Genomic DNA, 25792 nt, shown 5'->3' with positions numbered 1-25792 from the left:
CTGAAATGGGTGTCACTGATGACGTTTTATTTCAGGGTGGGAAAAGCAGCCACGGCCCCCTGATGATGTCCCTTTTGCATATTCCAGCATGCACTGGGATTCTCAATCAAAACATCATCAGAACGGAAGCAAAAAATAAATAAATTAAAAAAAAAAAAAAATCAGGAAGACAGAGTAGAGAGGGAATGGTAGGCAATTTTTAATGAAATTATATTAGTTAAGTGATTAAATTATTACATTCAATAGATAGACATTTAGGTTTTCAATGAAGTTTGCTTCAGGCCATCCCTTTAAGTATCCTGAGTCTGGTGGGCATTGATTGAGGAAGAAATATTAAGATGTGCCTGACCCTGTTAAGATACCAGGAGAAAGAGAATGTACCAAATCCCAACTTTGAGGTTGTCATGGTCTTTGACACAGTAGAGAAGCGTAGAAGACCGCCGGCAGTGACATGACGGTAAGGCAATACCAATATCGGTCAATAAAGTGTGATGATGCCACAGATCTGACCCAGAAATGCTGAGGAAGGAAGACTTCTGCCAAAAGAGATCCTGAGTGGTTAGACCGAGGTGGTCAAGTCGAAGTTTCTTCTTCTGGGTGTAATTCTTCCTCCAGTAGGAGGCACTAAAAAGCCACTTTTCTTCCTCTTGGAAGTAGGACAATTTGCATACTTTTTTCTCCAGGAAACATTGCCCTACCGATAAGTCTGTCTGCCCCCCATGGTGCTCTCTACAAGGAGAAACTATTGCCCCCTAGACTTTTCGGCCTAAAACACAGTAGGCTTTTTCAATCCGCCAGTTGTGTCAGTAGCAGAACATTTGCATCAGTGCAGCGGCTTCTGCACGGATATCAGGTGAAGCGAGATCTTACTGTAACATGTCCCCGGCTAAATTTATCCCAGTCTCACCTGGGCACCTTGTATCATGTTGCACTTTACATTAATTTGTTGTACAGTGGCATTTCTAACCTTATCGCTGCTCCGAGCTGCTTAAGTGCTGAACTGACTCCGCGGCTATGGAAATGTCTGGGGTCTGTCATGAATTATTCCAGCTCAGTGTATCGGGTGACCGCTAGAAGGTCTTGGGCTGACAAAACAATTAGAAGCAATTGTGCCGACAGCAAATAACTCAATTTATAAAGTCACTTTCTACTCAATTGAGGAAAGCAATCAGAAATGTAGGATTACTGATCAAGCTGAGCGATATCGAAGGGTTTATTAACATATTGTATAAGCACCCAAAGAAAAACGAGAAGCTAAATAGTCTGGATCATCAGGTATCTGACCTAAGGTAGAGTAGATCTCCTGCCTTTATAAAATTCTACTTCTTTGGTGGTCAAAAGATGCCTAGTAGAGCTGATCAAAAAGATTTGAGGACCCCGTGATCCAACGACCATATGACTAGATCATGGTTGACCAACCAGAGCAATGCAAACCTGGCACCTGTGACCTCCCTGGTGCATCTTCTAACTAATAAGCAGCCAAGACATTGTGAATTGCGTCTAGCCAAAACATGATGACATTGGGGCAGCCTACTGATCAGAAGAGGTGCTGGAAGTGCGTGACCACTCAACCAGGGTCCTGCAAAACGTTTTGCTCAATTCTACTGCTGAGACCTCATTTGCTATCTGTTTTGTTTGATTGATGACATGTATGAGGTCCTGTATGGTGTCCTGGTGTTTACAGTCCCTTTATAGAAAAATTCTTCATGGTCATATTGAGCCTGGGAGTATTAATTCCTACAGATGATATTGACAATGCCACACTACTCTCTGATGGCTACATGACCCTTTTAGCGGACTAAACCCTACAAAATACGTTGAAAAATATTCAGTATCGCAACAGAATAAATTAAGGCTAGCGATACACATTGGATGGCTGTTGGATGAAAGATTGTTTGGCTGACAGCCATCTCAGCCGACTCTTCTGTACAGGGGAGTGTTAGTTCGGCGGAGTGCTCCTGTGCTTTCTATGAGAAAGCCACCAACTGACACGTTGGCCGGCTTATTTCAACGAGATCAATTCAGTCGGCAGTCTCAAATCAGACAAGTCTAATAGACTTTCTCCCGACCATCGTTTGGCTGGCACCCCCATATACATTAGACCATCGGCCAAACCGGTCAAAATCGGCAGCATCGGCCGACAGAAGTCGAATGTGTATGGCCAGCCTAAATTACAGTGATTTATAAAGCCTTTACATAAATAAAGACTCAAAACTAATATCTATGACCTTATTTAAAGTGCACCTATCTAGTAAAAGGCATTTAGTTCGGTTTCGGCTTACAAGGTAGAAAGTTTACCTTTAAGTGGTGACTCATTAGCTGCCAGGATCATTTGATCAGCAATGGTTTTCGTCTTGGAATAATAGTCCAGTTGCTGAAAAACGAAGAACAAGCAATATAGTTATCGGAGCAACAAGATAGATATTATGTTATCTTATATTTTTCAAAAATATATCCATGTAACACAAGGAGTATGGTCTAGTAACCTGGTACCTAAACTAGATATTAGTGTGACTTTTTATGACTAACCGTATTCCGATAAGATAAAGAGTTCCCTGATACCTGCGCGGTCCTATGATAGGAGGCACGGTTGTAATAAATCAATTCATTACATTTCTTGTCTCTTAAAAATTTCCTGCTGGCGCCGACGAGCGACGCGTGGACGCGGACGGGAGGACGTCAGGATCGCCGCGTCTGAAAGGTAAGTAACGACCGCTAGATCGCTGCTGCATCGCTGTGAGATCTGCCTGTGTGGCAGCTCACTAGCGACCATTTAGCGATGCACCAGCGATCCTGACCGGGTCGTATCGTTGTCGGGATCGCTGGTGCATTGCCAAATGTAAAGGGGCCTTAAGGGCATGATAGGGGGAGTTTGATGTTTGCCATACAGCCTTGACCCATCCAACATCCTTGGCATGAACGAGAACAGAGATTGTGAGCCCGACCCTCTCCAACATCAGTGTAGTTTGAAACCTTGAAGAAAATCTTCCCAAAAGAGTGGAAACTGCTTCAGCTGCAAAGAATGGACCAATGTCATTTTAAGCTGGACAAGGGTTGCTTATATTTCATCCTAGGATATCCCTAAATTTTTTATCTGAAAAAATGTGAACTGTTTTGGCAAATTTGTGACTATTGACATCCATGCGCCTGCGCACAGCCAAATTTCCTACTGGCAAGCTAATCTTATCTCACTAGTCCTGTATACAAAAGGAATAGAGCAGCAACCACAAATTGGGGTGTATCGGAAAGGTTAGCAGTTTACTGGTGAAAAAATGTGACAAACCCCTAAAAATACCATCAGCTCTTATAAGTTACTCATAGACTTTGTCCACTTTTTTCTGCTCTAATTTTAAATTTAAAAAAAGGCTAAACTCAAACTCCTATCATGCAGATATTACCTTTTCCGGAGGATAATAGGTTGTTGTTTCTTCATCACCTTCTTCTATGTAGTTTCCACCAAAGACCACATTTACAGTACTAGTGTATATGAGCCTGGGGATGTTTCTGTCTATGCAAACTGGAAGGAAAGATGGGAATATTATAAGTACAGTGATAGATGAAATACCTGCTTATTATTTTTGCTATTTACATGGGGCTACGATAAGGAGTAAGTAGAGTAGGTGGCCAGCTAAGGCCTGTTTCACATTTCCGCTATTTGACGGGAGGCTAAATCCGCCAGAGCTGTTAAAAACGGATCCGCCTCCGTCATGCGCTAAACGGATGTCAGTGGATCCGTTTAGTGTACCGATCCGGTGAAGTCGGCTAGCGGGGGAAATTAAAAGGAACCGCAGTCTGGGAGAGAGAGAGAAAGAGGGAGAGAGAGACATGCGCAATTGAAAATAGCGGACCGTCGCTCTGAAAAAACATTGACGGACGACCATCAGTCAAAATCCGCCGCTAATGTAAGTCTATGGGGAAAAAAATGGATCCGCCAAAAAAAGGGGCAGATCCGTTTTTTTCTAAAAGTGGCGGATTTTGACTGATGTCAAACAACGGAAATGTGAAAAAGGCCTAAGGCGCCATTATGGTGAGAGGTAGAGTAGGAGGACGATGTTGTAGGAACATGCTGACCCTATTTCTGATACAGTGGTGCCCGGTAGCATTGTTGGATAATATGGAATTAGAGAGTATTTATTATACAAAATAGGGATTGTGGGGGAATGGGTGCATCAGGGGAACATTATGATGAACTTCAGGAACCAAAGTCTGCGGGTTGGTTCTTTAAATACCTTTTTTGAGCAACAAAAAAAACATGTCCGTCACCTGTCGCCATGATAATGACTTATAACAGTAACTTACCATCAATTACAACTTGTGTGCCTCCAATGTTTATGGATTCAATTTGTTTCTTATGCAGCTAAAATACAGAAAAAAAAAAAATGTGAAAAGTTTTCAAATATTTGTGAAACTAATATTTTTGGTTTTTTTTCCTTGTATGGTTTCAGCTGCTTGGATACGTACATGCAGAGGGTTTTTATATCAAAAACAGCATAAGGTTTATTGTTCATCAAAAATGAAAACAGCTTTTCTTCAGTACAAATGAATAACAAACAGTCCTTTCTTCAGGTACAATGAACAAAGTAAATATAGTAGCTTCACTAATCTCGTATGTCCAGGCAGAATTAGCCCAAGTAGTATTAAACAATTTCACCAAACATACACCTCTGTTCAGATCCAGCACAACTCCACTCTGCTGAGCAATCCCAGATGCTGTTATTAGGCCTGTGAGCCTGGAGCTGGATTATGGGAAGGACCTTTCCCACCCAGACTCTTTTGGTTGCTCCTAAATCCCGGACCCAAAATCAAGTCAAATTAAAAGTCTTTAATTTGTGTCAATGGTAAAGTCTTTACATCACCAAGGCCAACCACCTCAGTGACATATGTCCGCCATCCAGAACCTTACCTCCTGCTTTCTTACACCCTACATATTATAGGAACGCTTGTTCATGGTATGTAGACAGTGAAAATGCATCCTATGACTCTACGGGTTTGTAGGTGGACTCATTTAAAAAAAAAATGCAATTTCTTCACCTATAAAAACCAATAAAATTCTAAAGCTAAAGAAAATTAGACACCTGATCATGAAGTGTAGCACTAAGTCAAGTGAGCAAGTTATCCATGAATCAGTTTCAGGCCAAGTTCACATGACCATATTATTGGCGCGAGTGATATCCCTAAAAAAAACGGACAGCACTCAGACCATGGGGCAGTGCAGATGATCAAATTGTTTTCATGGACTGAATCGGAGTGTGAAGAAAAATGGTGAACTAGTTTCTTGCGTGTGTCAGATAAAACTTGTCCATTCAAGTCTATGGGTGCACAAAAAATGCAAAAATCAGATTCCATACAATCCAACATCTAGCATCCGATTTTTAGGGATACATTGCAATACTTTAACATAGGAAACTGTATTTAGTCTTGACAATTTTTAATAACTCTTTCCGTATAAAAATGGATTGGACTGGGAAAATTAAAAGAGCTGAGGACTGTGAGCAAGGCATGATCATCAAATCTAGACTAACTAGGCCAACACATCAGAATTTTACATAATAAAATACTATAGAGGATAGTTTCTCCATATGGTTCTGGTGGTCTGATCTCAATATTATATGGTGCCTTTCTGGACCTGGTTTTAGATAAGTAACTGATTTGTTCAAAAGCAAAATGGGAGGGCGTAATTTTATATGTGTATTGGGGTATATTGAGGATTTATATACAGCTGATCATGGCAAGACTTCGGTATCTAGTATGCTACTTATAGCTAGGAAATGAGTAGCCCAATAGTGGATATCTGAGTAGGTACCCATAATCCCAGAATTTATAAATAAAGTCAACTGGTTATTGAACCTGGAAATGGGTATTTACTTGAAGAGAAACACCATTACCAGAAGCTACAAGCCCTGTGGATTGATGGCTCAGATTTGGCATCAAGAGAGTTACAGAGACATCACCTAGGTCTATTCTGATCCATATAATTGCTTGTTATAGTAGCACCCTGTGCACCGCATTTATCACTGTCTCTTCTGGTGAGTCCCTTCTAGAACAATCGCAACAGTCTGAATTTATTGTAGGTGAGAATGGTTGCAAATAAAGAGAATAACACTCACACCCAAAGCATTGAAGTATAAGAGGTTCTCCCAACTCAAAGGTGTTGTCCAGGCTTGGGGTTAAAGTCTACAGTCACTCTATGTGACTGCAGACTTGTGAATCCTCACAGCATACAGTGTGCACAGTCAGGATTCTCCGGTGCTGACGCTGAAAGCTGTGGGTGTGTGACTGCAATTACACGTTCTGCATGCACGTGGTCACCTGCTGACTAGACGTGCGCGGCAAAGTGAATTGAACAAAGCAGGATACGTCTAGCAGGATTGTGGTCAGAAGTATGCAAATAACATACTTGTGGTCACATGACCGCCTGCTCACAGCGCTGGAGAATCCTGATAGTGTGCACTGTGCGCACTGTTAGGATTCACAAGTCTGCAGTCACACGGAGTACTCCAAGCCTCGACAACCTCTTCAATTGAACTATACCAGAAGTCAAGCAGCTAAGTTCATAATAAGCAAATGCAAAGAAATCAACTTTAATGGCTGAATCGGCCATTTTAACTATTGAGAGTTCAATTAATTTTTACACCTTATATACAGCATTGAATTTAGTGTGATGTTGGCAGTGGGCGCTTGGCTATGATCAACCCTCCAACCCTTGGCCCTTCAACAGCGTTAACCTTAACCACAGCCTGCCTAGTTTTCATCCTCACATTATTTTGGTTCAATCTACCAAGGGGCATAAATTGACCTTGGCATTCTGCACCCACAGAAGACACTCGGTCCTCTACATGGTTTCCCGCAAGTGTCCAATTACAGCGGAACACAACGGATACAGGTAGGTCGGCACAGCAGTATGTCGGGGAAATAATTAAACCAATGTTTTTTATGGGTTTAGAAAGATACAGTACTGTGATTACGAGAGGTTCCGCCATAATTTGGGAAAGACTGACTCAAAACATTTCAAAAAAATTTGTTTTACCAAATCGTTGGATTTTTTTCTCTTTCAGTAAAGAACTCCTTTTATTATCTACGTGGTGCCAAACAAAGTCCCATCTAACTTTTTATATGTAAAAACATCGAATTAGAAAAGTATCTTTTACCCACTTGCTGAGATCCCGCCATTCCGAAGGAAGCTGCATGGAAAACACAGTCGACTCCTTCACAAGCGTCGTACAGTGCGTCATAATCTCGGATGTCACCCTACAATACAAACAATGCTTAATGGCCACGGGACGCAGGAGGCTTCTTCAGTCTTTAAGGTTCCGGATTAGACTTTTGGATTCACCTGTATGAACGTTGCACGAATTGGAATGTCCCGGTCCGGCTTGTGTATATCAAATAAAATAACAGTATAGCCCAATTTTATAAGAGCTAGTCCAAGGTTTTGTCCCAAATAGCCTGCTCCACCAGTGACCAGCACTTTAGTTTTCTCCCATGGGCCTGAGTGTACCTTTGGCATACAGGAAACCCTGATTTGATGGGGCACCACACCATTGGTTCGGACTGTCCTTAGGGGCAGAGCATTTTTTAGACATTCCGAGCACATTTCTTCATTTTCAATACGGTTTCTTAGGTCTTCAAGTTCACAGACATACTTGGTTTCTCTCATGATAGAATGTTTTATCCAGATATAAGCAGTTTAGCCTGAATATAAAATAATTAAAAAAAAAATAACTAACATTTTTCAACAATTTTCAAGTTTTGTTCATTAATATAATTTAAGACAAATTGCAGTTTACCGAACAGGAATGAGCAATGTGGATCTAGACAAAGAAAGCTGTTAACCCCAACCTTAACTTTAAACAGTTCCTTTTGGATATTGATATGATTTTCACATGAATAAATATACATAAAATATCTAATAGTATCACTAAAGCTACCACAACCTTGGAAAACTAGATTTTCAATATTGTTTCGACATCTACAGTGCCTCTGACCATTGTAGGTGAATTGTCCCCATGAACTCCTCCGTTGGCTAAGATACCTGTGGGAAAGATAGAGTTCAGCTCACCCGCATGCACTGTTTGAAGATCCAGAGCAAAGGAAGCGTCCGCGGCTTGGACCTGAATGATTGCAAAGAAAAAGGAATCCAGCTCCACCAAAATCCCAAAACTCTTCTTTATTGATGAAGTCATGATTAACCCCTTCACCCCCAAGGGTGGTTTGCACGTTCATGACCGGGCCAATTTTTACAATTCTGACCACTGTACCTTTATGAGGTCATAACTCTGGAACGCTTCCATGGATCCCGGTGATTCTGAAATTGTTTTCTCGTGACATATTGTACTTCATGTTAGTGGTAAAATTTCATTCAAATAACTTGCGTTTATTTGTGAGAAAAACGGAAATTTTGCGAAAATTTTGAAAATTTCGCAATTTTCCAACTTTGAATTTTTATGCCCTTAAATCACAGAGATACGGCACACAAAAAACTTGATAACTAACATTTCCCACATGTTTACTTTACATCAGCACAATTTTGGAACCAAAATTTTTTTTTGTTAGGAAGTTATAAGGGTTAAAAGTTGACCAGCGATTTCTCATTTTTACAACACCATTTTATTTTTAGGACCACATCACATTTGAAGCCACTTTGAGGGGTCTATATGATAGAAAATACCCAAAAGTGACACCATTCTAAAAACTGCACCCCTTAAGGTGCTCAAAACCACATTCAAGAAGTTTATTAACCCTTTAGGTGCGTCACAGGAATTTTTTTGAATATTTAAAAAAAAATGAACATCTAACTTTTTTTCATAAAAAAAATAATTCAGGTTCAATTTTTTTTATTTTACCAAGGGTAACAGGAGAAATTGGACTGCAAAAGTTATTGTGCAATTTGTCCTGAGTACGCAGATACCTGATATGTGGAGGGGAACGACTGTTTCGGCGCATGGCAGAGCTTAGAATGGAAGGAGCGCCGTTTGACTTTTTCAATGCAAAATTGGCTGGAATTCAGATTGGACGCCATGTCACGTTTGGAGAGTCCCTGATGTACCTAAACAGTGAAAACCCCCTACAAGTGACCCCATTTTGGAAACTAGACCCCCCCAAGGAACTTATCTAGATATGTGGTGAGAACTTTGAACCCACAAGGGCTTTACAAAAGTTTATAACGTACAGCGGTACAATTAAAAAATCATATTTTTTCCACAAAAATGATCTTTTCACCCCAATTTTTATTTTCCCAAGGGTAACAGGACCCTAAAAGTTATTGTGCAATTTGTCCTGAGTACGCTGATACCCCACATGTGGGGGTAAACCACTATTTGGGCGCATGGCAGAGCTCGGAAGGGAAGCAGCGCCATTTGACGTTTTGGGCTGGAATTGAGATCGGACACCATGTCGCGTTTGGAAAACCCCTGATGTACAAAAACAGTGGAAACCCCCCACAAATGACACCATTTTGGAAACTAGACCCCCTAAGGAACTTATCTAGATGTGTGGTGAGAACATTGAACCCCCATGGGCTTCACAGAAGTTTATAACATAAAGCCATACAATTAAAAAATCATATTTTTTCCACAAAAATGATCTTTTCACCCTCAATTCTTATTTTTCCAAGTGTAACAGGACCCTAAAAGTTATTGTGCAATTTGTCCTGAGTACGCTGATACCCCACATGTGGGGGTAAACCACTATTTGGGCGCATGGAAGAGCTCGGAAGGGAAGCAGCGCCATTTGACGTTTTTGGCTGGAATTGAGATCGGACACCATGTCGCGTTTGGAAAACTCCTGATGTACCAAAACAGTGGAAACCCCCCACAAATGACACCATTTTGGAAACTAGACCCCCTAAGGAACTTATCTAGATGTGTGGTGAGCACTTTGACCCCCCCAGTGCTTCACAGAAGTTTATAACGCCCGGGCGTGAAAATAAAAAATTCGTATTTTTTCCACAAACATGATCTTTTAGTCACCATTTTTTTATTTTCCCAAGGGTACCAGGAGAAATTGGACCCCAAAAGTTGTTGTCCAATTTGTCCTGAGTATGCTAATACCCCATATGTGGGAGAAAACTACTGTATGGGCACACGTCGGGGCTCGGAAGGGAAGTAGTGACGTTTTGGAATGCAGACTTTGATGGAATGGTCTGCGGGTGTCATGTTGCTTTTGGAGAGCCCCTAATGTACCTAAACAGTGTAAACCCCCCACAAATGACACCATTTTGTAAACTAGACCCCCCAAGGAACTTATCTAGATGTGTGGTGAGCACTTTGAACCCCCCAGTGCTTCACAGAAGTTTATAACGCCCGGGCGTGAAAATAAAAAATTCGTATTTTTTCCACAAACATGATCTTTTAGTCACCATTTTTTTATTTTCCCAAGGGTACCAGGAGAAATTGGACCTTAAAAGTTGTTGTCCAATTTGTCCTGAGTATGCTGATACCCCATATGTGGGAGAAAACTACTGTATGGGCACACGTCGGGGCTCGGAAGGGAAGTAGTGACGTTTTGGAATGCAGACTTTGATGGAATGGTCTGCGGGTGTCATGTTGCCTTTGGAGAGCCCCTAATGTACCTAAACAGTGGAAACCCCCCACAAATGACACCATTTTGTAAACTAGACCCCCCACGGAACTTATCTAGATGTGTGGTGAGCACTTTGAGCCCCCCAGTGCTTCACAGAAGTTTATAACGCCCGGGCGTGAAAATAAAAAATTCGTATTTTTTCCACAAACATGATCTTTTAGTCACCATTTTTTTATTTTCCCAAGGGTACCAGGAGAAATTGGACCTTAAAAGTTGTTGTCCAATTTGTCCTGAGTACGCTGATACCTCATATGTGGGAGAAAACTACTGTATGGGCACACGTCGGGGCTCGGAAGGGAAGTAGTGACGTTTTGGAATGCAGACTTTGATGGAATGGTCTGCGGGTGTCATGTGCGTTTGGAGAGCCCCTGATGTACCTAAACTATTGAAACTCCCCACAAGTGACCCCATTTTGGACACTAGACCCCCCACGGAACTTATCTAGATGTGTGGTGAGCACTTTGAACCCCCAAGTGCTTCACAGAAGTTTATAACACTCGGACGTGAAAATAAAAAAATCATTTTTTTCCACAAAAATGATATTTTTGCCCCCAATTTTTTATTTTCCTAAGGGTAACAGGAGAAATTGGACCCCAAAAATTGTTTTGCAATTTGTCCTGAGTAGGCTGATACCCTACATGTGGGGGTAAAACACTGTTTGGGTGCATGGCAGAGCTTGGAAGGGAAGGAGCACCATTTGACTTTTTCAACTCAGAATTGGCTGGAATTGAGATCAGACGTCATGTTGCATTTGGAGAGCCCCTGATGTGCCCAAACAGTGGAAACCCCCAATTCTAACTCCAACCCGAACCCCAACATGCCCCTAGCCCTAACCCTAACCCTAGCCCTAACCCTAACCCTACCCTAACCCTAACCCTAGCCCTAACCCTACCCCAACACACCCCTAGCCCTAACCCTAGCCCTAACCCTAATGGAAAAATGGAAATAAATACATTTTTTTTATTTTATTATTTTTCCCTAACTAAGGGGGTGATAACGGGGGGTTTGATTTACTATTTATGGCGCTTTTTATTTTTGGCAGCTGTCGCACGCTAAAAGACGCTTTTTATTGTAAAAATAGTTTTTGCATCACCACATATTGAGAGCTATAATTTTTCCGTATTTTGACCCACCGGGTCATGTGAGGTCTTATTTTTTGCGGGATGAGTTGACGTTTTTATTGGTACCATTTTCGGGCACGTGAAATTTTTTGATCGCTTTTTTTTTCCGATTTTTGTGACGCAGAATGAAGAAAAACCAGCGTTTCATGAATTTCTTTTGGGGGGGTGCGTTTACACCGTTCCGCGTGCGGTAAAATTGATAAAGCAGTTTTATTCTTCGGGTCAGTACGGTTACAGCGATACCTCATTTAGGTTTTTTTTATGTTTTTGTCGGTTTTATGCAATGAAGACTATTTTATATAAAAAATAATTATTTTTGCATCGCTTTATTCTGCGAGCTATAACTTTTTTATTTTTTCGCTGATGATGCTGTGTGGCGGCTCGTTTTTTGCGGGACAAGATGATGTTTTCAGCGGTACCATGGATATTTATATGCGTCTTTTTGATCGCGCGTTATTACACTTTTTGTTTGGCAGTATGATAATAAATCATTATTTTTTGCTTCGTTTTTTATTTTTATTTTTTAAGGGGTTCGCTAAAGGGGTTAACTAATGGGACAGTTTTATAGGGCGGGTCGTTACGGACGCGGCGATACCTAATATGTGTACTTTTATTGTTTTTTTTTTTATTATTTCCAAAAAATGGATTTATTGGGGGAATATTTTTTTTTTTTTTCTAATTTATTTGGCGATTTTTTTTTAAATTATTTTTACACTTTTTTTTTTTTTTTTTTTTTACTTTATTAAATAGTCCCGGGTGGGACATCACTGTCCTGTGACAGATCGCTGATCTGTCACATCACAGATCACTGTGACAGATCAGCGATCTGACACAGGCACTGCAAAAGGGCTTCCTCATGCCTGCGCTTTGCAGGCACTGAGGAAGCCAGCTTCCTCAGGCCCCCGAAGGCCCCCGTTGCCATCTTGGATTCGGGGACCTGGAGGAAAGGAGTCCCCCGCAGCAGCGCTGCACATTGCGCTGCCGTGGGGGGCTCAGGGAAGCACGGAGGGAGCCCCCTCCCTGCCGATGCTTCCCTTTAACTCCCGGTACACCGCGATCATGTTTGATCGCGGTGTGCAAGGGGTTAACGTGTCGGGGGCGGTCCGTGACCGCCCCTGACACATTGTGCCGGGTGTCAGCTGTGATAATCAGCTGACACCCGGCCGCGATCAGCGGCGCTCACCACGTGGGCGCCGCTGATCGCGCCCGACGTACTATCCTGTCCATGGGCATAGGGGCCCAGGTCCCATGGACGGGATATACCGTCGGATGTCAGGAAGGGGTTAAGGCTGAGTACACACGTGGCTTTTTTTCGCGTTTCCGCGGCGGTTTTAACCGTGCGATTTTGCCGTGAAAACGCGAAAAATAAGCATACCATGCATTCCTATGGGATTCCACAATGCTGAGCTAATGCTGCGGTTTTTACCGTGGCGGAATTGCTTTGCGGTAAAAAACGCAGCATGCTCATTAATTTCACGGAATCGCGGCGATCCCGCACCCATAGGAATGCATTGTTCTGCTTACTTTCCGCATGTGGCTGTGGTAATTTCCGCGAGAGTTCCGGTACGTGTGAACCCAGCCTAAGGGTTTCAATACCTAAATCTAGTTGTTTTATCTGCTACCATGGCATTTTAATTCACCAACTGGAGTGTTTTCTATTCACACCAATAAAGAAGAGTTTTGGGATTTTTCGTGGAGCTGGATTTTTCTTTTGCTACAAGATACCTGTGTAGGAGGGAGATTCCCCACTGTGTAACCGGACCGGAACCAAGGAGACTGTCACCAAGGTTACTAGGGAAACTGTTTCCGGGGGACATAATTAGAGGATGGACCTGGGACAGTTCTAGAAGGAGTGGGGGAGGAGCAGGTATAAAATGAATTGAGAACGCCAGCAGGGGGCACTCAACAGAGTGGGAGAAAAGGAGCAGGAAGCCTAGGTGGCGCCAGAGCGAGGAGTGAGCGACGACCAGAGAGATTGGAGGGGGTATCACCATGGTCAGAGAGGAGACAGCACCGAGCAGCCCAGCCGAGGGACGCCGACCGGACGACCGCGCGCCCGCTCCCATCACTGCAGCCTGTCCACTGCCACCCGCGGCCGCCACTGCCCGACTCCAGCCTGCGGTCTCGCCCTGCCAGCTGCCACCCGTGGCCCGACTCCAGCCCGTGGTCGCGGCCTGCCTGCTGCCGCCACTGTCCAACTTCAGCCCGTGGCTGTGGCCTGCCTGCTGCCACCTGCGGTCGCTGCTGCCCGACTACGGCCAGGGCCCCGGCCACCGCTATCCCGCCTCCGTCGGGAGGAGCAACGCAGAGGAACTCTTCAGGGGCCTGTTGTGCCCTCGCTCCACCTGGGCGTAGGAACGCCAGAAGCGTGCGTCAGCTCCTCGTCGGCGGGGCCCAGCGGCTGAGACCCCGAATCGACACGATCACCACTCTGCCGGACATCAGAGGAGGATAAGTGACACCTTGTAGTTGATAAAACATGGTTCTTGGACCCGTCGTTGGCCATACCACGGCCTCATAGTTACCGGTTCCAACCGGGTAGTTATTATCGTGTTACCTGTGTATTATTGTTTTGATCCCTGTGAGGATAACTGTTGTTAGCTTGCTAGTTACTGTGCTGTGCTGGGAGGAAGGAGGGGCTGTATACCATGGTGCTGTGCTGGGGGGGCTGTATACCATGGTGCTGTGCTGAGGGGCTGTATACCATGGTGCTGTGCTGGGGGGCTGAGCTGCATACTATGGTGCTGTGCTGGGGGGCTGTGCTGTATACAATGGTACTGTGCTGGGGGCTGTGCTGTATACCATGGTGCTGTGCTGGGGGGCTGTGCTGTGTACCATGGTTCTGTACTGAGGGAAGGGGGCTGTGCTGTATACCATGTGGGGTTGTGCTGAATACCATGGTGCTGTGCTGTATACCATGTGGGGCTGTGCTATATACCATGGTGCTGTGCTGTATACCATGTGGGCTGTGTTATATGCTATGTGGGCTGTGCTATATACTATGTGGCAGTGTTATATACCATGGGGGTACATTATATTCTATGGGGGAGACTGTATTATATAATATGGGGGCTACATTATATTCTATGGGGAGGTGGGCTGTATTATATTCTATTCGGGTCTACATTATATTCAATGGGGGGCTGTATTATATTTATTATATTCTATGGGGGGTTATTGCATCATACTCTATGAGGGGGGTACATTATACTATATGAGGAGGCTACATTGTATTCTATGGGGGGGCTAAATTATATTGTATGGGGGGCTTCATTATACTTTGAGGGGGCTATATTATATTCTATTAGGGCTGCATTATACTATGTGATGAGGGCTACATTGTTTTCTATGGAGGGGCTAGATTATACGATATAAGGGGGTACATTATATTCTATGGGGGGATGCATTATACTTTATGAGGGGGCTGCCATATATTCTATGGAGGGGCTGCATTATATTCTGTGGGGTGGCTGCATTATACTATAAGAGGGGGGCTGCATTATATTCTATGGGGGGGTTACATTATATTGTATGGCGGGGCTGCATTATACTCCGTGGGGTCTTTGCATTATGCTCTATGGGGTGGCTGCATTATACTATATGTGGGCTGCATTATACTGTATCGAGGACTATGGGGAGCATTATACTATGGGAAGTGAATTGTACTACATGGATGACTGGCAGTGTATTATACTATATGGAGCACTATGAGGAGTGTATTATACTATATGGAGGACTGAGCAGTGTATTTTAATATATGGAGGACTATGAGGAGTGTATTATATTATATGGAGGACTGGGTGTATTTTAATATATAGAGGACTATGGGGCACATTATATTATATGGAGGACTATGGGGTGTAAACTGCAGATATGCTGCTGATAACATGATACTGTATGGGGGCAGATTGATCCATTAGTGATTGTTCTGTCCCCATCATTCTTTCTCAGACAATGGAAAGAGGCCGGGAAACAAGTGTTGAACGACATAAATATTGTCGATCACACTCATTTAGCGGCCTGAACTCAGCACATGTAACTACAATCGAAATGCTTCTGTGTGATGTACACTATGTTAGCATTTGGGCCCCATTTTAAACTTTGCCTAGGGCCCCACTTTGCCTAAAACCGGGCCTGCTAATACCCCTAATAACCCACATCATCCCGTCAGCGAGAGCCACCGGACAACTACTACAAATATCCCACATCATACTGTCAGCCTGGGGTCAGAACCAGAGTGCTGAGTGAAACAGTCCTAACTTCCATACCGGGGATCCCTTTAAGAGAGGCCTGGTGTCAGAATCAGAGCTCTGAGTGGATTTGCCCTAACTTCCATACCAATGATCCCTTAAATAAAAGCCTGGGGTGAGAATCAGAGTGCTGAGGGATTTACCCTAACTTCCATACCGGAGATCCCTTTAAGAGTGGCCTGGGGTCAGTACGACAGTGCAGAGTGGATTTGCCCTCACTTCCATACCGGGGATCCCTGTAAGAGGGGCCTGGGGTCAGAGCCGGAGCGCTGAGTGGAATTGCCCTAACTTCCATACCAGGGATCCCTTTAAGAGAGCCTGGGGTCAGAACCAAAGCGCTGGATGGATTTGCCCTGACTTCCATACCAATGATCCCTTTAATAGAAGCCTGGGGTCAGAATCAGAGCGCTGAGGGATTTGCCCTAACTTCCATACCAGAGATCCCTTTAAGAGATCCTGGGGTCAGAACCACAGAGCTGAGTGGAACGGTCCTAACTTCCATACCGGGGATCTCTTTAAGAGAGGCCTGGGGTCAAAACCAAAGTGCTGGATGGATTTGCCCTGACTTCCATACCAATGATCCCTTTTATAGAAGCCTGGGGTCAGAATCAGAGCGCTGAGGGATTTGCCATAACTTCCATACCGGAGATCCCTTTAAGAGGGAAGCTGTACCTATGAGATGGAGGATGTGTGATGGGGATATGGGCAGGGAGGGGGTGATTCATTTCTGTCATGTGCTCTCTGCTCCTTTCTGGGGGGCAGACAATGGCTGGGAGCTTATGTTCCCGGGGATGCTAGGTTTCACCCACCATATCAGTGTCTGCTGAGGTGTTGTGGAGTGGGAAAACTGTTGCTCATAGCAACCAATCACAGCTCAGCTTCTTTTAAACAGCTCTGGTGAAATGAAAGATGCTTCTTTATTGGTTGGCGATACACACACACACATTCAGTTTTATATATAGAGATATATAGATAAAGGTTGCATTCTAAGCTTACTCCGGCTCCCGTCTCGTCACTGCATCCCGGGTACCTGCGATAACTACACCTGTACCTATCTTTTTCACATTCATACCTAATCTGAGAGCAGCATAATTTCGAGACTGAGACCATGATTCCAACGATGTGTCACGTACTGGGCTGCTTGCTGTAGTTATGATAAAGTCATTGTTTTATCAACAGGAGATTTTCACTAGAGGACTAATAAATCTACTGCCAGGTAGTCCTCCATATACAAGAGCTCAATATTTTACCCTGCCCCCACTACTGATTGGCAGCTTTCTGCCTGTGCACAGTGTATACAGAAAGCAGCCAATCAGTGAGGAGAGCAGGGTTATACAGAGCTCAGCATTCAGAGGACTGCTAGATCTGCAGCAGGGAAAACAGTGATTTACCAGCCCCAGTTACAGAGGAAATCCAATGTTGTACTTCCTACAAAGTTATTTTCTCTGACAAAGCCCTCTTCAGATTGTTTGGGACATCTGGAAAAATAATTTCCTGGAGAAGAAAATGTGAACGCTACCATGAGTCCTGTGGTATGCCAACAGTAGAGCACCCTGAGACCATTCTTGTGTGGGGGCTTTTCATCCAAGAAACTGGGCTCACTCACAATTTTGTCTAAGAATGCTGCCCATGAATAAAGGAAGGAAGCTAGACATCCTCCAAGAGCAACATCTTCCACCGATCCAAAAGCAATTTGGTAATGGACCATACTCTTTTCAGGAGGATGAAGACCACGTCACAAGACTGAAGTGATAATTAAGTGCTTCAGTGAAAAAAAATATTGACATTTTGGGTCCATGGCCAGGAAACTCCCCAGAATTTCAATCCTACTGAGAACCTGTAGTTAATCCTTAAAAAGTCGGGGGACAAATAAAAACATAAAAAGTGTGATAAACTCCAACACTGATTAGGCAAGAACGTGTCGTCATCAGTCAGGATTTGGTCCTGAAACTGAGCTAAGTGGTTAGCGCTGTAGCTTTACCACAACGGGGGTCCTGGGTGCAAATCTCACTAAGGGACATCTGCAAGGAGTTTGAATGTCCTTCCCGTGATTGTGTCGGTTTGCTCCAGTTTCCTCCCACGCTCTAAAGACATACTGCTAGGGAAATAAGGTTGTGAGCCACAATGGGGACCAGGATGATAATGTCTGTAAAGTGCTGTTGAAATTAGTGTCACTGTATAAATTAGTAAAATAGAATTATACGTAAAGAGATTATCCAGCATACTAATTGCTGAAGTATTGAAAAATAAAACTCAACACTGGAAATATTAAAGAGGTTGTCCACTACTTTTTCTTAGGATAGGTGGCCGGACGGAAATACTCAGTTGCGGAGCTGGCTGTCTTCTGGTAGGGGCTTGGTATTACACATCCACCTCCTATTCAAATCAAGAGGAGGAGGATGTATATTACCTGGACGTGGCCACTATCAGAAGACGGTCAGCTCCTGTAGTGAGTATTTCCGGATAGAGGCCTCCGCCGGAACCAATAACAGGTGATCGACGGAGGTGCCGGACCCCGGGACGATTAGATATTGATTGGCTATCCTAAGGATAGGTCATCAATTGAAAAGTAGTGGACAACCTCTTTAAGAACTTATAGAAACTTGATGTATTTGTCAATAAAAGTATAAAACCTTACAAAACGCTTTTCATTGTACTTCAATAACCACAGAAACATCCAACTGATATCTAAAAAAACTGAAGCAGCAAACTTTGGGAAAACCAAAATTTATGTAAATCAAAAAAACTTTAGGCCACAACAGTAGAAGTAATTCTCCAAACCTGGAGGGTTTTATGGAAGGGCAAACTCAGGAAATGTGGAGGACATAGCTTTACCATATTGGCAACGCCAGAATAGCACTGAGATGAAGAATAGCATGTGGCTTACACTGTGAAAATCACAACAAAGCAGTTAAAAGGGTTGTCTGGTAGTTTAGAATTGATGGTCTTTCCTTAGGATTGGTCATCAATATCTGATCGGTGGGGGTGTGACACCTTACACCCCGGCCAATCAGCTGTTCCTGGGGCTTGTGGTGGCTGGATGTGCTTAGCTGTTGAGCGGAAAAGCACATCGCTCTCAACTGCATAGTGGCTGGGGGCACTGCAGATCTACCCCTACCCATTTGGATAGGGGTGGACATGTAGTACCCTGGTGTGGTCACTATGCAGTTGATTGAGCTCTTTTGTGCAGCTCCGCAACTGATCACTGCCTGCTCTTCATTGCTTACCGGGCACAGCTCCATATATTTGTTTGTTACTATGGCTAGCACCACAGCTCATTGACAGTTACTACTGAGGTCAATGAGAGACAAGCGGTACCTTCCACTGGTCAGCTGTTCCCTCTGCCGAATGGATGTTCTTGCTGGATCACCACTGCCCCTTTAATCAACTTCTCAGTGAGGTTGATGGGGGTACGGCTATCCCTAACCAGATATTATGGTGCTGAAAAAGTCATTTAATTCTGTAATAAACCAAAAATAACAACAAAAAGTTAAAATGACTCTGCTGTTCCTTCTCTGTCTGGACGTCATTGCTCCTCTCTGGGTACACTCTCGGAATGTCGGGCATCGGAGACAGTTTATGGTAGTTTCGGTCAAGATTTCCAAGTGAAGAGAGAAGTATGAAATAATTTCATCCCCTAACTCATGTCCTAGGTTCCTCATCATGGATGCGACCTCTCAACAGATACATCCTGTTTAGCGATGGTGCTGCCGAATAGCACGCTCATGACCTGGGCATGTGAGATCATGGCTGCATTCTGGTCCTCATTGTTCCCATCATGAACATAAGAAATTCCTCTCTAATCTTATGTTACTCTGCACCATGTGATGACCATACATAACGATGGATATAAATACAGATTTAGCAAATGGGTTGATGAAGTAGTGTCACCAGTCACCTAAAGTCTGGACTTGTGGTACCTATCAGATTATTCTGCTATCAGTGATGAGACGGAGCCTCACAGTCTGTACTCCGTACATCAAACCCATCTTGTAAGAACGACTTAACTCCAAACATGGCACTCGCTCAAGGAAATTATATCCTGTTGATCTCCTGAGCTTTGGATGGAGCTGCACCTAAAAATGCACTAATATATCCAGCAGAAGAAAAAACACATACACCATAGTGCATAACAAAAGCCCAGAGAGAAAACACCCTCTGTAACACATTCTGAAATTGTAGTAATAGTGTCTGAGATCTTAGTTGAATCGTTTTTGTATGTTACATAATTGTAGTAATTTTTTTTTTAGTTTAGGACCTTTTAATCAATTTTTTCCCTGACTATTATTTTTCACAAATTTTGCCAAACACAAATTAAAGTTGAATTAGAAAATTAAAAAATATTATTTTACATGTGTACCCATTGTAGTGCAGCGGTAGCACACTTATGCAGTGGTGAGGCAGTGACCCAGCAAAGTTCCAAACAAAAGACTCTTAAATGCATTTACTTCACAGCGTTTAAATGTCCAACTCAGAAAAACAGCATTAATGTCCAACTCACGGCTCTACACAGCAAACAATATCCTCTGGATCGCAGCCTGGAACCATATCTTCCAGATTACAGTTTTTAAATACGCCGGTCCACCTCTGACCGGTTGCCTTGGGTGACTGCACCGCTGTGTACACTGTGGGGTGCCAGGAGTTCGCTCTGCTAGGCGCTATGTTACTCTCACACAGAGCTGAGCTTTTGCAGAGCCGTCTGCTTTGCTTGCTGCAAACTCCACTCTGATACTGACACACCCAAACCCCTTTACTGCAGGGATTTGAAACTAAAATCTGTGGGCTTAAGGGGGTTTTACACATAGCGATATCGCTAGCGATATTGCTATAACGTCACCGATTTTGTGACGTTATAGCGATATTGCTAGCGATATCGCTATGTGTGATACTTAACTCCGACCAGCTCCCCCGTTGGTTATCGCTGATGGCGCGAGAATGTCCGGCTCCATTTCTCGTCGTCAGCTTCCTGCTGGGGCTTCCTGCTGTGACGACGAGCGACGCGTGGAGGCGGGCGGGAGGACGTCTTCATCGCTGTGTGTGAAAAGTGAGTATCAAGCGCTGCGTCGCTGTGAGATCTTTCTGTGTGAAAGCTCACTAGCGATCATTTAGCAATGCACCAGCGATCCTGACCGGGTCGGATCGCTGGTCGGATCGCTGGTGCATCGCTAAATGTAAAAGGGCCTTTAGGCCACCTGTAAGACCTGACTCGGAGAAAACGGACCAGCCCCACTTCCTTCCTGTAGTCAGTTTCAAAAATAAAAGCCCATAGTGACTTTTCCTGAACAATAGCCAAGCCAAATAGCTTGACCAGGTCCACGCTTACTTTTATTTTGCCCTGTGACTCACAGGCGTCCTGCTGTGACCACAAGGCACTCCAGCAGGTCTAATAGGGCTCCTTCCATATCCTGAGGGGAACACACAGTGACCCCTACATTATTTTCTAAAAGTAGACTTGAATATTTCTGGCACAATGTGAAAATGCAACCTAGCATATTAGATTCATTGCTGCCTTTATACAATTTTGCATGAAAGCATAAAATGAAAATCAACATTGTGGATCAATATCAGATCCAAGCGGTGCTGGAGAGTCACAGCAGCTCCTAAAAAACAAAAGTTTTAGATGCGGAGGTTATTAATTTCTTTAATGTCAATGTCTGCATACACATATTACATAATCAGCAGGAATCTCAGTGGTTCAGGTGCTAGTAAACTTTTGAGACACAAATGTCTTGATTAGTTTCAAAGGGTGATTAGATATGGAACCTCTCTTTTTTTTTTAAGCCCTCATACACATCAGACTAATGTCAGCTGAACCCGCCAGTATTAACAGGTTCGGCCGCGGGTCTAATGTATATGGTCCCGGTCGGGAGAGATGTCGATCACTCATGTCCGATTTTGAATGAGTGCACTTATGTGTCACGACTCAGATCGGGTGACCCAGGACCAGGGACTCCTTACCTGTCCCTAACACTAGGGGGAGCCCTAGCTTGCCCTATTCCCAGGGATACTTCTCAAGGTGAAGATGCCGGGGCCACCAACCTTCACTTATCTCCTCAATCTGCCCTCCATCTGTTCTCTTCCCCCACCCAGCGAAGAGGGGAGCTGACGTGCATCGCAGTACACCAATCAGACAAATAATGGTAAACTGGAAATACCAGGCACACAAATATTCACTCACATATAACAGAGGAATGCACCGGGGAGTGGAGAAGGGGGAAAAAACAAAGTAAGAGGAGGGAAGGGAATTACTACACTTACAAACCCACGCAACAGTCACAGATACCTCCTCCAAACGCCTTCTCATATAAACACCTCTCCTCCCAGCCATGCATCATTTAGATTGTGAGCCCCATCAGGGACAGCGATGATGATGTGTGCAAACTGTAAAGCGCTGCGGAATATGTTAGCGCTATATAAAAATAAAGATTATTATTATTATTATAAGCTAGCTCTGACATGGGTTTCAGTCAGGACCCAGACTATAAAGTTGATGGGAGTGGCTAACTGAGCTCAGCTGAGAGCTCAGACTCCCAGAGCTCCCAACATGGACGATTCCGGCTATATAATTCACAATGTTTTACAATTATTATGGAATAAAAGATACACAGTTTAGAGCGGTTGTCTTATCTTTGTAAATTGTTCGAATTGAGAAGTGTTTGTAAAACCAAGAAACTTTGCAATTTATTTATTAAAAATCCTCTCCGTTCCCAAGAGCTGTTCATTACCTAGGTTACCGGCCAGGCGGCCACCTATCCTAGGCAAGGAGCGTGAATGCTTTATGCTTAATTTTTGTCATTGGAGCCCGAGAGTGTGCTTGATGAGCTAAAAAAAGGCGACTAAACGTGCCACAAAAAAAGGGCAATGTGATGCGGTCAGTCGTAACTTTGTCCAACAGGTGAGAGGCCCCCACAGACCGTTCTCCGTCCCTCCGAGCCAGAAGGCCACATCGAGGGTCAGGGACTAGTCGAATCCAAGAGAGACCAAATCTTGATCCTAACATTTGCCTGGGCTTCCACCCAGATGAAAACTAGAAACCATCAATGGTTGTCTCCCCTCCCGAGAAAGGAGAGCCAGGGGTAAGAGGAGAGCGGAACCTGATGGCCATACACTTCTCCACCTAGACCTTACCGACGGGTACCAATGGGGGAACCACATCCTGACAAATCCAAGTGCCAGACACACACTGAAAGGGCAACAGTTTTCTTTGATAGGATTACTCAGGGAATAATCAGAAAAACATCAGTCAGTTCGATCATTAATCTGGCCTACTACTTAAAGATGCTGACCCATAGAAATGTCACCTATCCACTAGATCCCCATCTACTGCTTCCAATCACTGCCGGTAGGAGCCGTGGCCTGGGGTCTCAGCAGGTGGCCCCCAGCAGGGTCGTCATCAGGACATGACTGCCCTTACTGCTGTATGGGACCCGGTGAACAGCAGTACAGAAGGGGCCCCGAAATTCCTAGTGGCAGCCCTGGCCCCCAGTGATCATACCTTTATCATCTATCATGAACATAGGTGGTGTTGTTAATTTGATAATCCCCTTAAAATAGGATCACCCATAATGAATGCATGATTTAACCATTAACTTACCAGACTGAAGTTAGAGATCAGTAATATTGTTAAAAAAAAATCTAGCAAAAAAAAAAATGTGGCAAAGAATTACACACCATTGGCCATATTTCCCTAGTTTCAGACGTTAACAACCACAGAAAGCTACGAGCTCGTATGAAAATATTCCTTTCATCTTTAGTTTATGACCCTAAAGCATTTCCATACATTTGTGTTCCCGATGTTGGCAGCAAAATACAACACCTGTAGTTTTAGGTGCAGATGTGAGATTAGGACAGGTGCACTTTTGGTCTCTAAGAGCGGTCTGACAAAACATCGGATCGCGCTCAGACCAATGTTAGTTCATGGAGTTGCGAACATGTCAGATTTTATCCTTTAAAATCACTGCATCCCCGAGTTTGATCCCATATTTGGATCACACTCGGCCACAAAAGTCAATGGGTCCATGGAAAACATTGGACTGCACTCGGATGACATCTGAATGCAGTCTGATTTCCACGGACTGGCAGATGAGTAAACAATTTCTGTATGTTCTCCATTGTGAGAAAATCGGATGACATAATAATCACACTCGGTAGCATAATGGACCTGAATGTCCCGCATGAGAAAAAAAAAATGTTGGTGTGACCCCGGCCTTATCAGACCTATATTAGGGTTATGTCTGACCAGATTGGACACCACTTGCCCTATACATTATTATTATTAATGTGTAAGCGGTTTAGGAAACTTGTTTTGCAAAAAATCTCTTTTCACATCCAATAATAATGAAGCTTCGGCTCATTTTACTAAACCTTTGCTAGGAACGCATACAAGTGTTGGGTGCTACTATCGGTTTCAGCGCCAGTGAATGCAGTGAATGTCTAGAAATATGGAAAAACACAGCAATAAATAATTTGTGGAAATATCATAAAGAAACATTGCAATGGTCCAAAGACCTGCAACCAATATGACCGGCACAGGCGGACATGTCAAGATGCATCTGATCTGACAACCGAGGCTGGAAAATAATCGCTCAGTCGCCCCAAAACTGGACACCCCAAGCCTAATCTTAGGTAAATATTTATAATACATCTGATAAATATGACACAAATGCAATAAAGGTTCTAGATCTTATTAGTAGTGTAGATGATTACTGGAGGACACCTACCCGACTGACGTCCCTTCACCATCCAGCTGACAGCTCAAACTGGTCCAACCAGCGGAGTTTAACTCCGTCCCTGGCATAAGTTCCCGGTTGTAGACCCCCAGCTTACATCACAAGAAGAACCTACTCCAGTCACATCTCTGCCTTCTTTATTTGTCATCTTCAGCTGAACTAACAGCATTACCGGGCAGCTGACAGCGAGCGCCGGCTGACATCCTGCATGATAACATAGCCGCAGGCCCCCCCTAGAGGCTTCACACGGCAAGCAGTGGCCCCAGGTGTGCATGGTACCTGGCCCGTGTCTGGCAGGGCGTTGTGGGGCTTGTAGTTCTTTAAAAACTGTATTTGCAAATCATATACGGACTAATTTAGACTTTACGCAGACAAAATGTCTCTATTTTTGCACTAATTTTTTGGAAACGAGAGCGCAGGTGCATTAATTGGAAATTCTCGGGTCTCATTTTCGGTCCCTGCGTCCATTTTTACCATCAATGTTTTGCGGTGTGCAAAAAAAAAACCAAAAAAACAGAAAAAAAAAAGTTCAAGGTTCTTTCACCCATAAACAGGGACGACTCACGGATGGCAACCGAGCGATATACGTTTCCTTTTTTTTTCTTCTACTTGAATGGGCGAGATCCGCAAATCAGATAAAAAATGGACGTCTTGTTTTATTTTTTTAATTTTGTGAATAATTGGTCCACAAAAAAACAGACATAGACAACAATGGGTGTGCGCTCCGTGAGAAATACATGAAAACATGGACGTCTGAATGAGTCCTTAAAGGGGTTTTCTGGTTTTGGAATACCTATGTCTCTTATCTGCAATTTAAAAAAAAAAAAAAGTGCCTTACTCACCCTTCTTTGGTCCAGCGCTAAGTCTCCACCGCTGCTCTTGGTGTCAGGTCGACAGCGCTGCTGCACCCAGTAAGTGAGCGCTGAAGACTGATTATATGGAAAGCCATCATGTCAAATGATGTCAGCATGTCAGAGTGAGGAGACTTATATGCCAAATCAGATCTCATACTTTGCACTGATGAGGGGGCAACACCTCGAAACACCGTGTCTGAAAATTGAGATTCTAGTTTGTCTTTTGTCTTGTCATGTTACAAGACTCATTAAAGAAA

The 25792-nt window shown here is 43.7% G+C and overlaps 1 protein-coding gene across 3 annotated transcripts in view; it reads right to left on the bottom strand.

Moving 5' to 3' along the window:
• SDR42E2 (short chain dehydrogenase/reductase family 42E, member 2) overlaps nt 1–24835 on the bottom strand; it is a 34275-nt gene extending 9440 nt beyond the window's left edge. For 2 of the 3 annotated variants that reach the window (XR_012219897.1, XM_073542979.1), the window contains exons 1-6: nt 24673–24835; nt 7334–7692; nt 7153–7248; nt 4300–4357; nt 3399–3517; nt 2299–2374 (exon numbers count right to left, since the gene is read on the bottom strand). Coding sequence is in view for 2 of the 3 variants with exons in the window: in XM_073542979.1 (XP_073399080.1) it covers nt 2299–2374; nt 3399–3517; nt 4300–4357; nt 7153–7248; nt 7334–7657 (673 nt within the window). In the remaining variant the exon portion in view is untranslated. The remainder of the gene's footprint in view (nt 1–2298; nt 2375–3398; nt 3518–4299; nt 4358–7152; nt 7249–7333; nt 7693–24672) is intronic. The other variant, XM_073542977.1, reaches the window with a different exon arrangement.
• Nucleotides 24836–25792: the final 957 nt, after the last annotated feature.

Source organism: Dendrobates tinctorius, unplaced genomic scaffold (assembly GCF_039654945.1).
Source record: "Dendrobates tinctorius isolate UK_male_01 unplaced genomic scaffold, ASM3965494v1 ptg000129l, whole genome shotgun sequence".
Taxonomy (NCBI): domain Eukaryota; kingdom Metazoa; phylum Chordata; class Amphibia; order Anura; family Dendrobatidae; genus Dendrobates; species Dendrobates tinctorius.
This window is presented reverse-complemented; position numbering and strand designations above follow the sequence as displayed.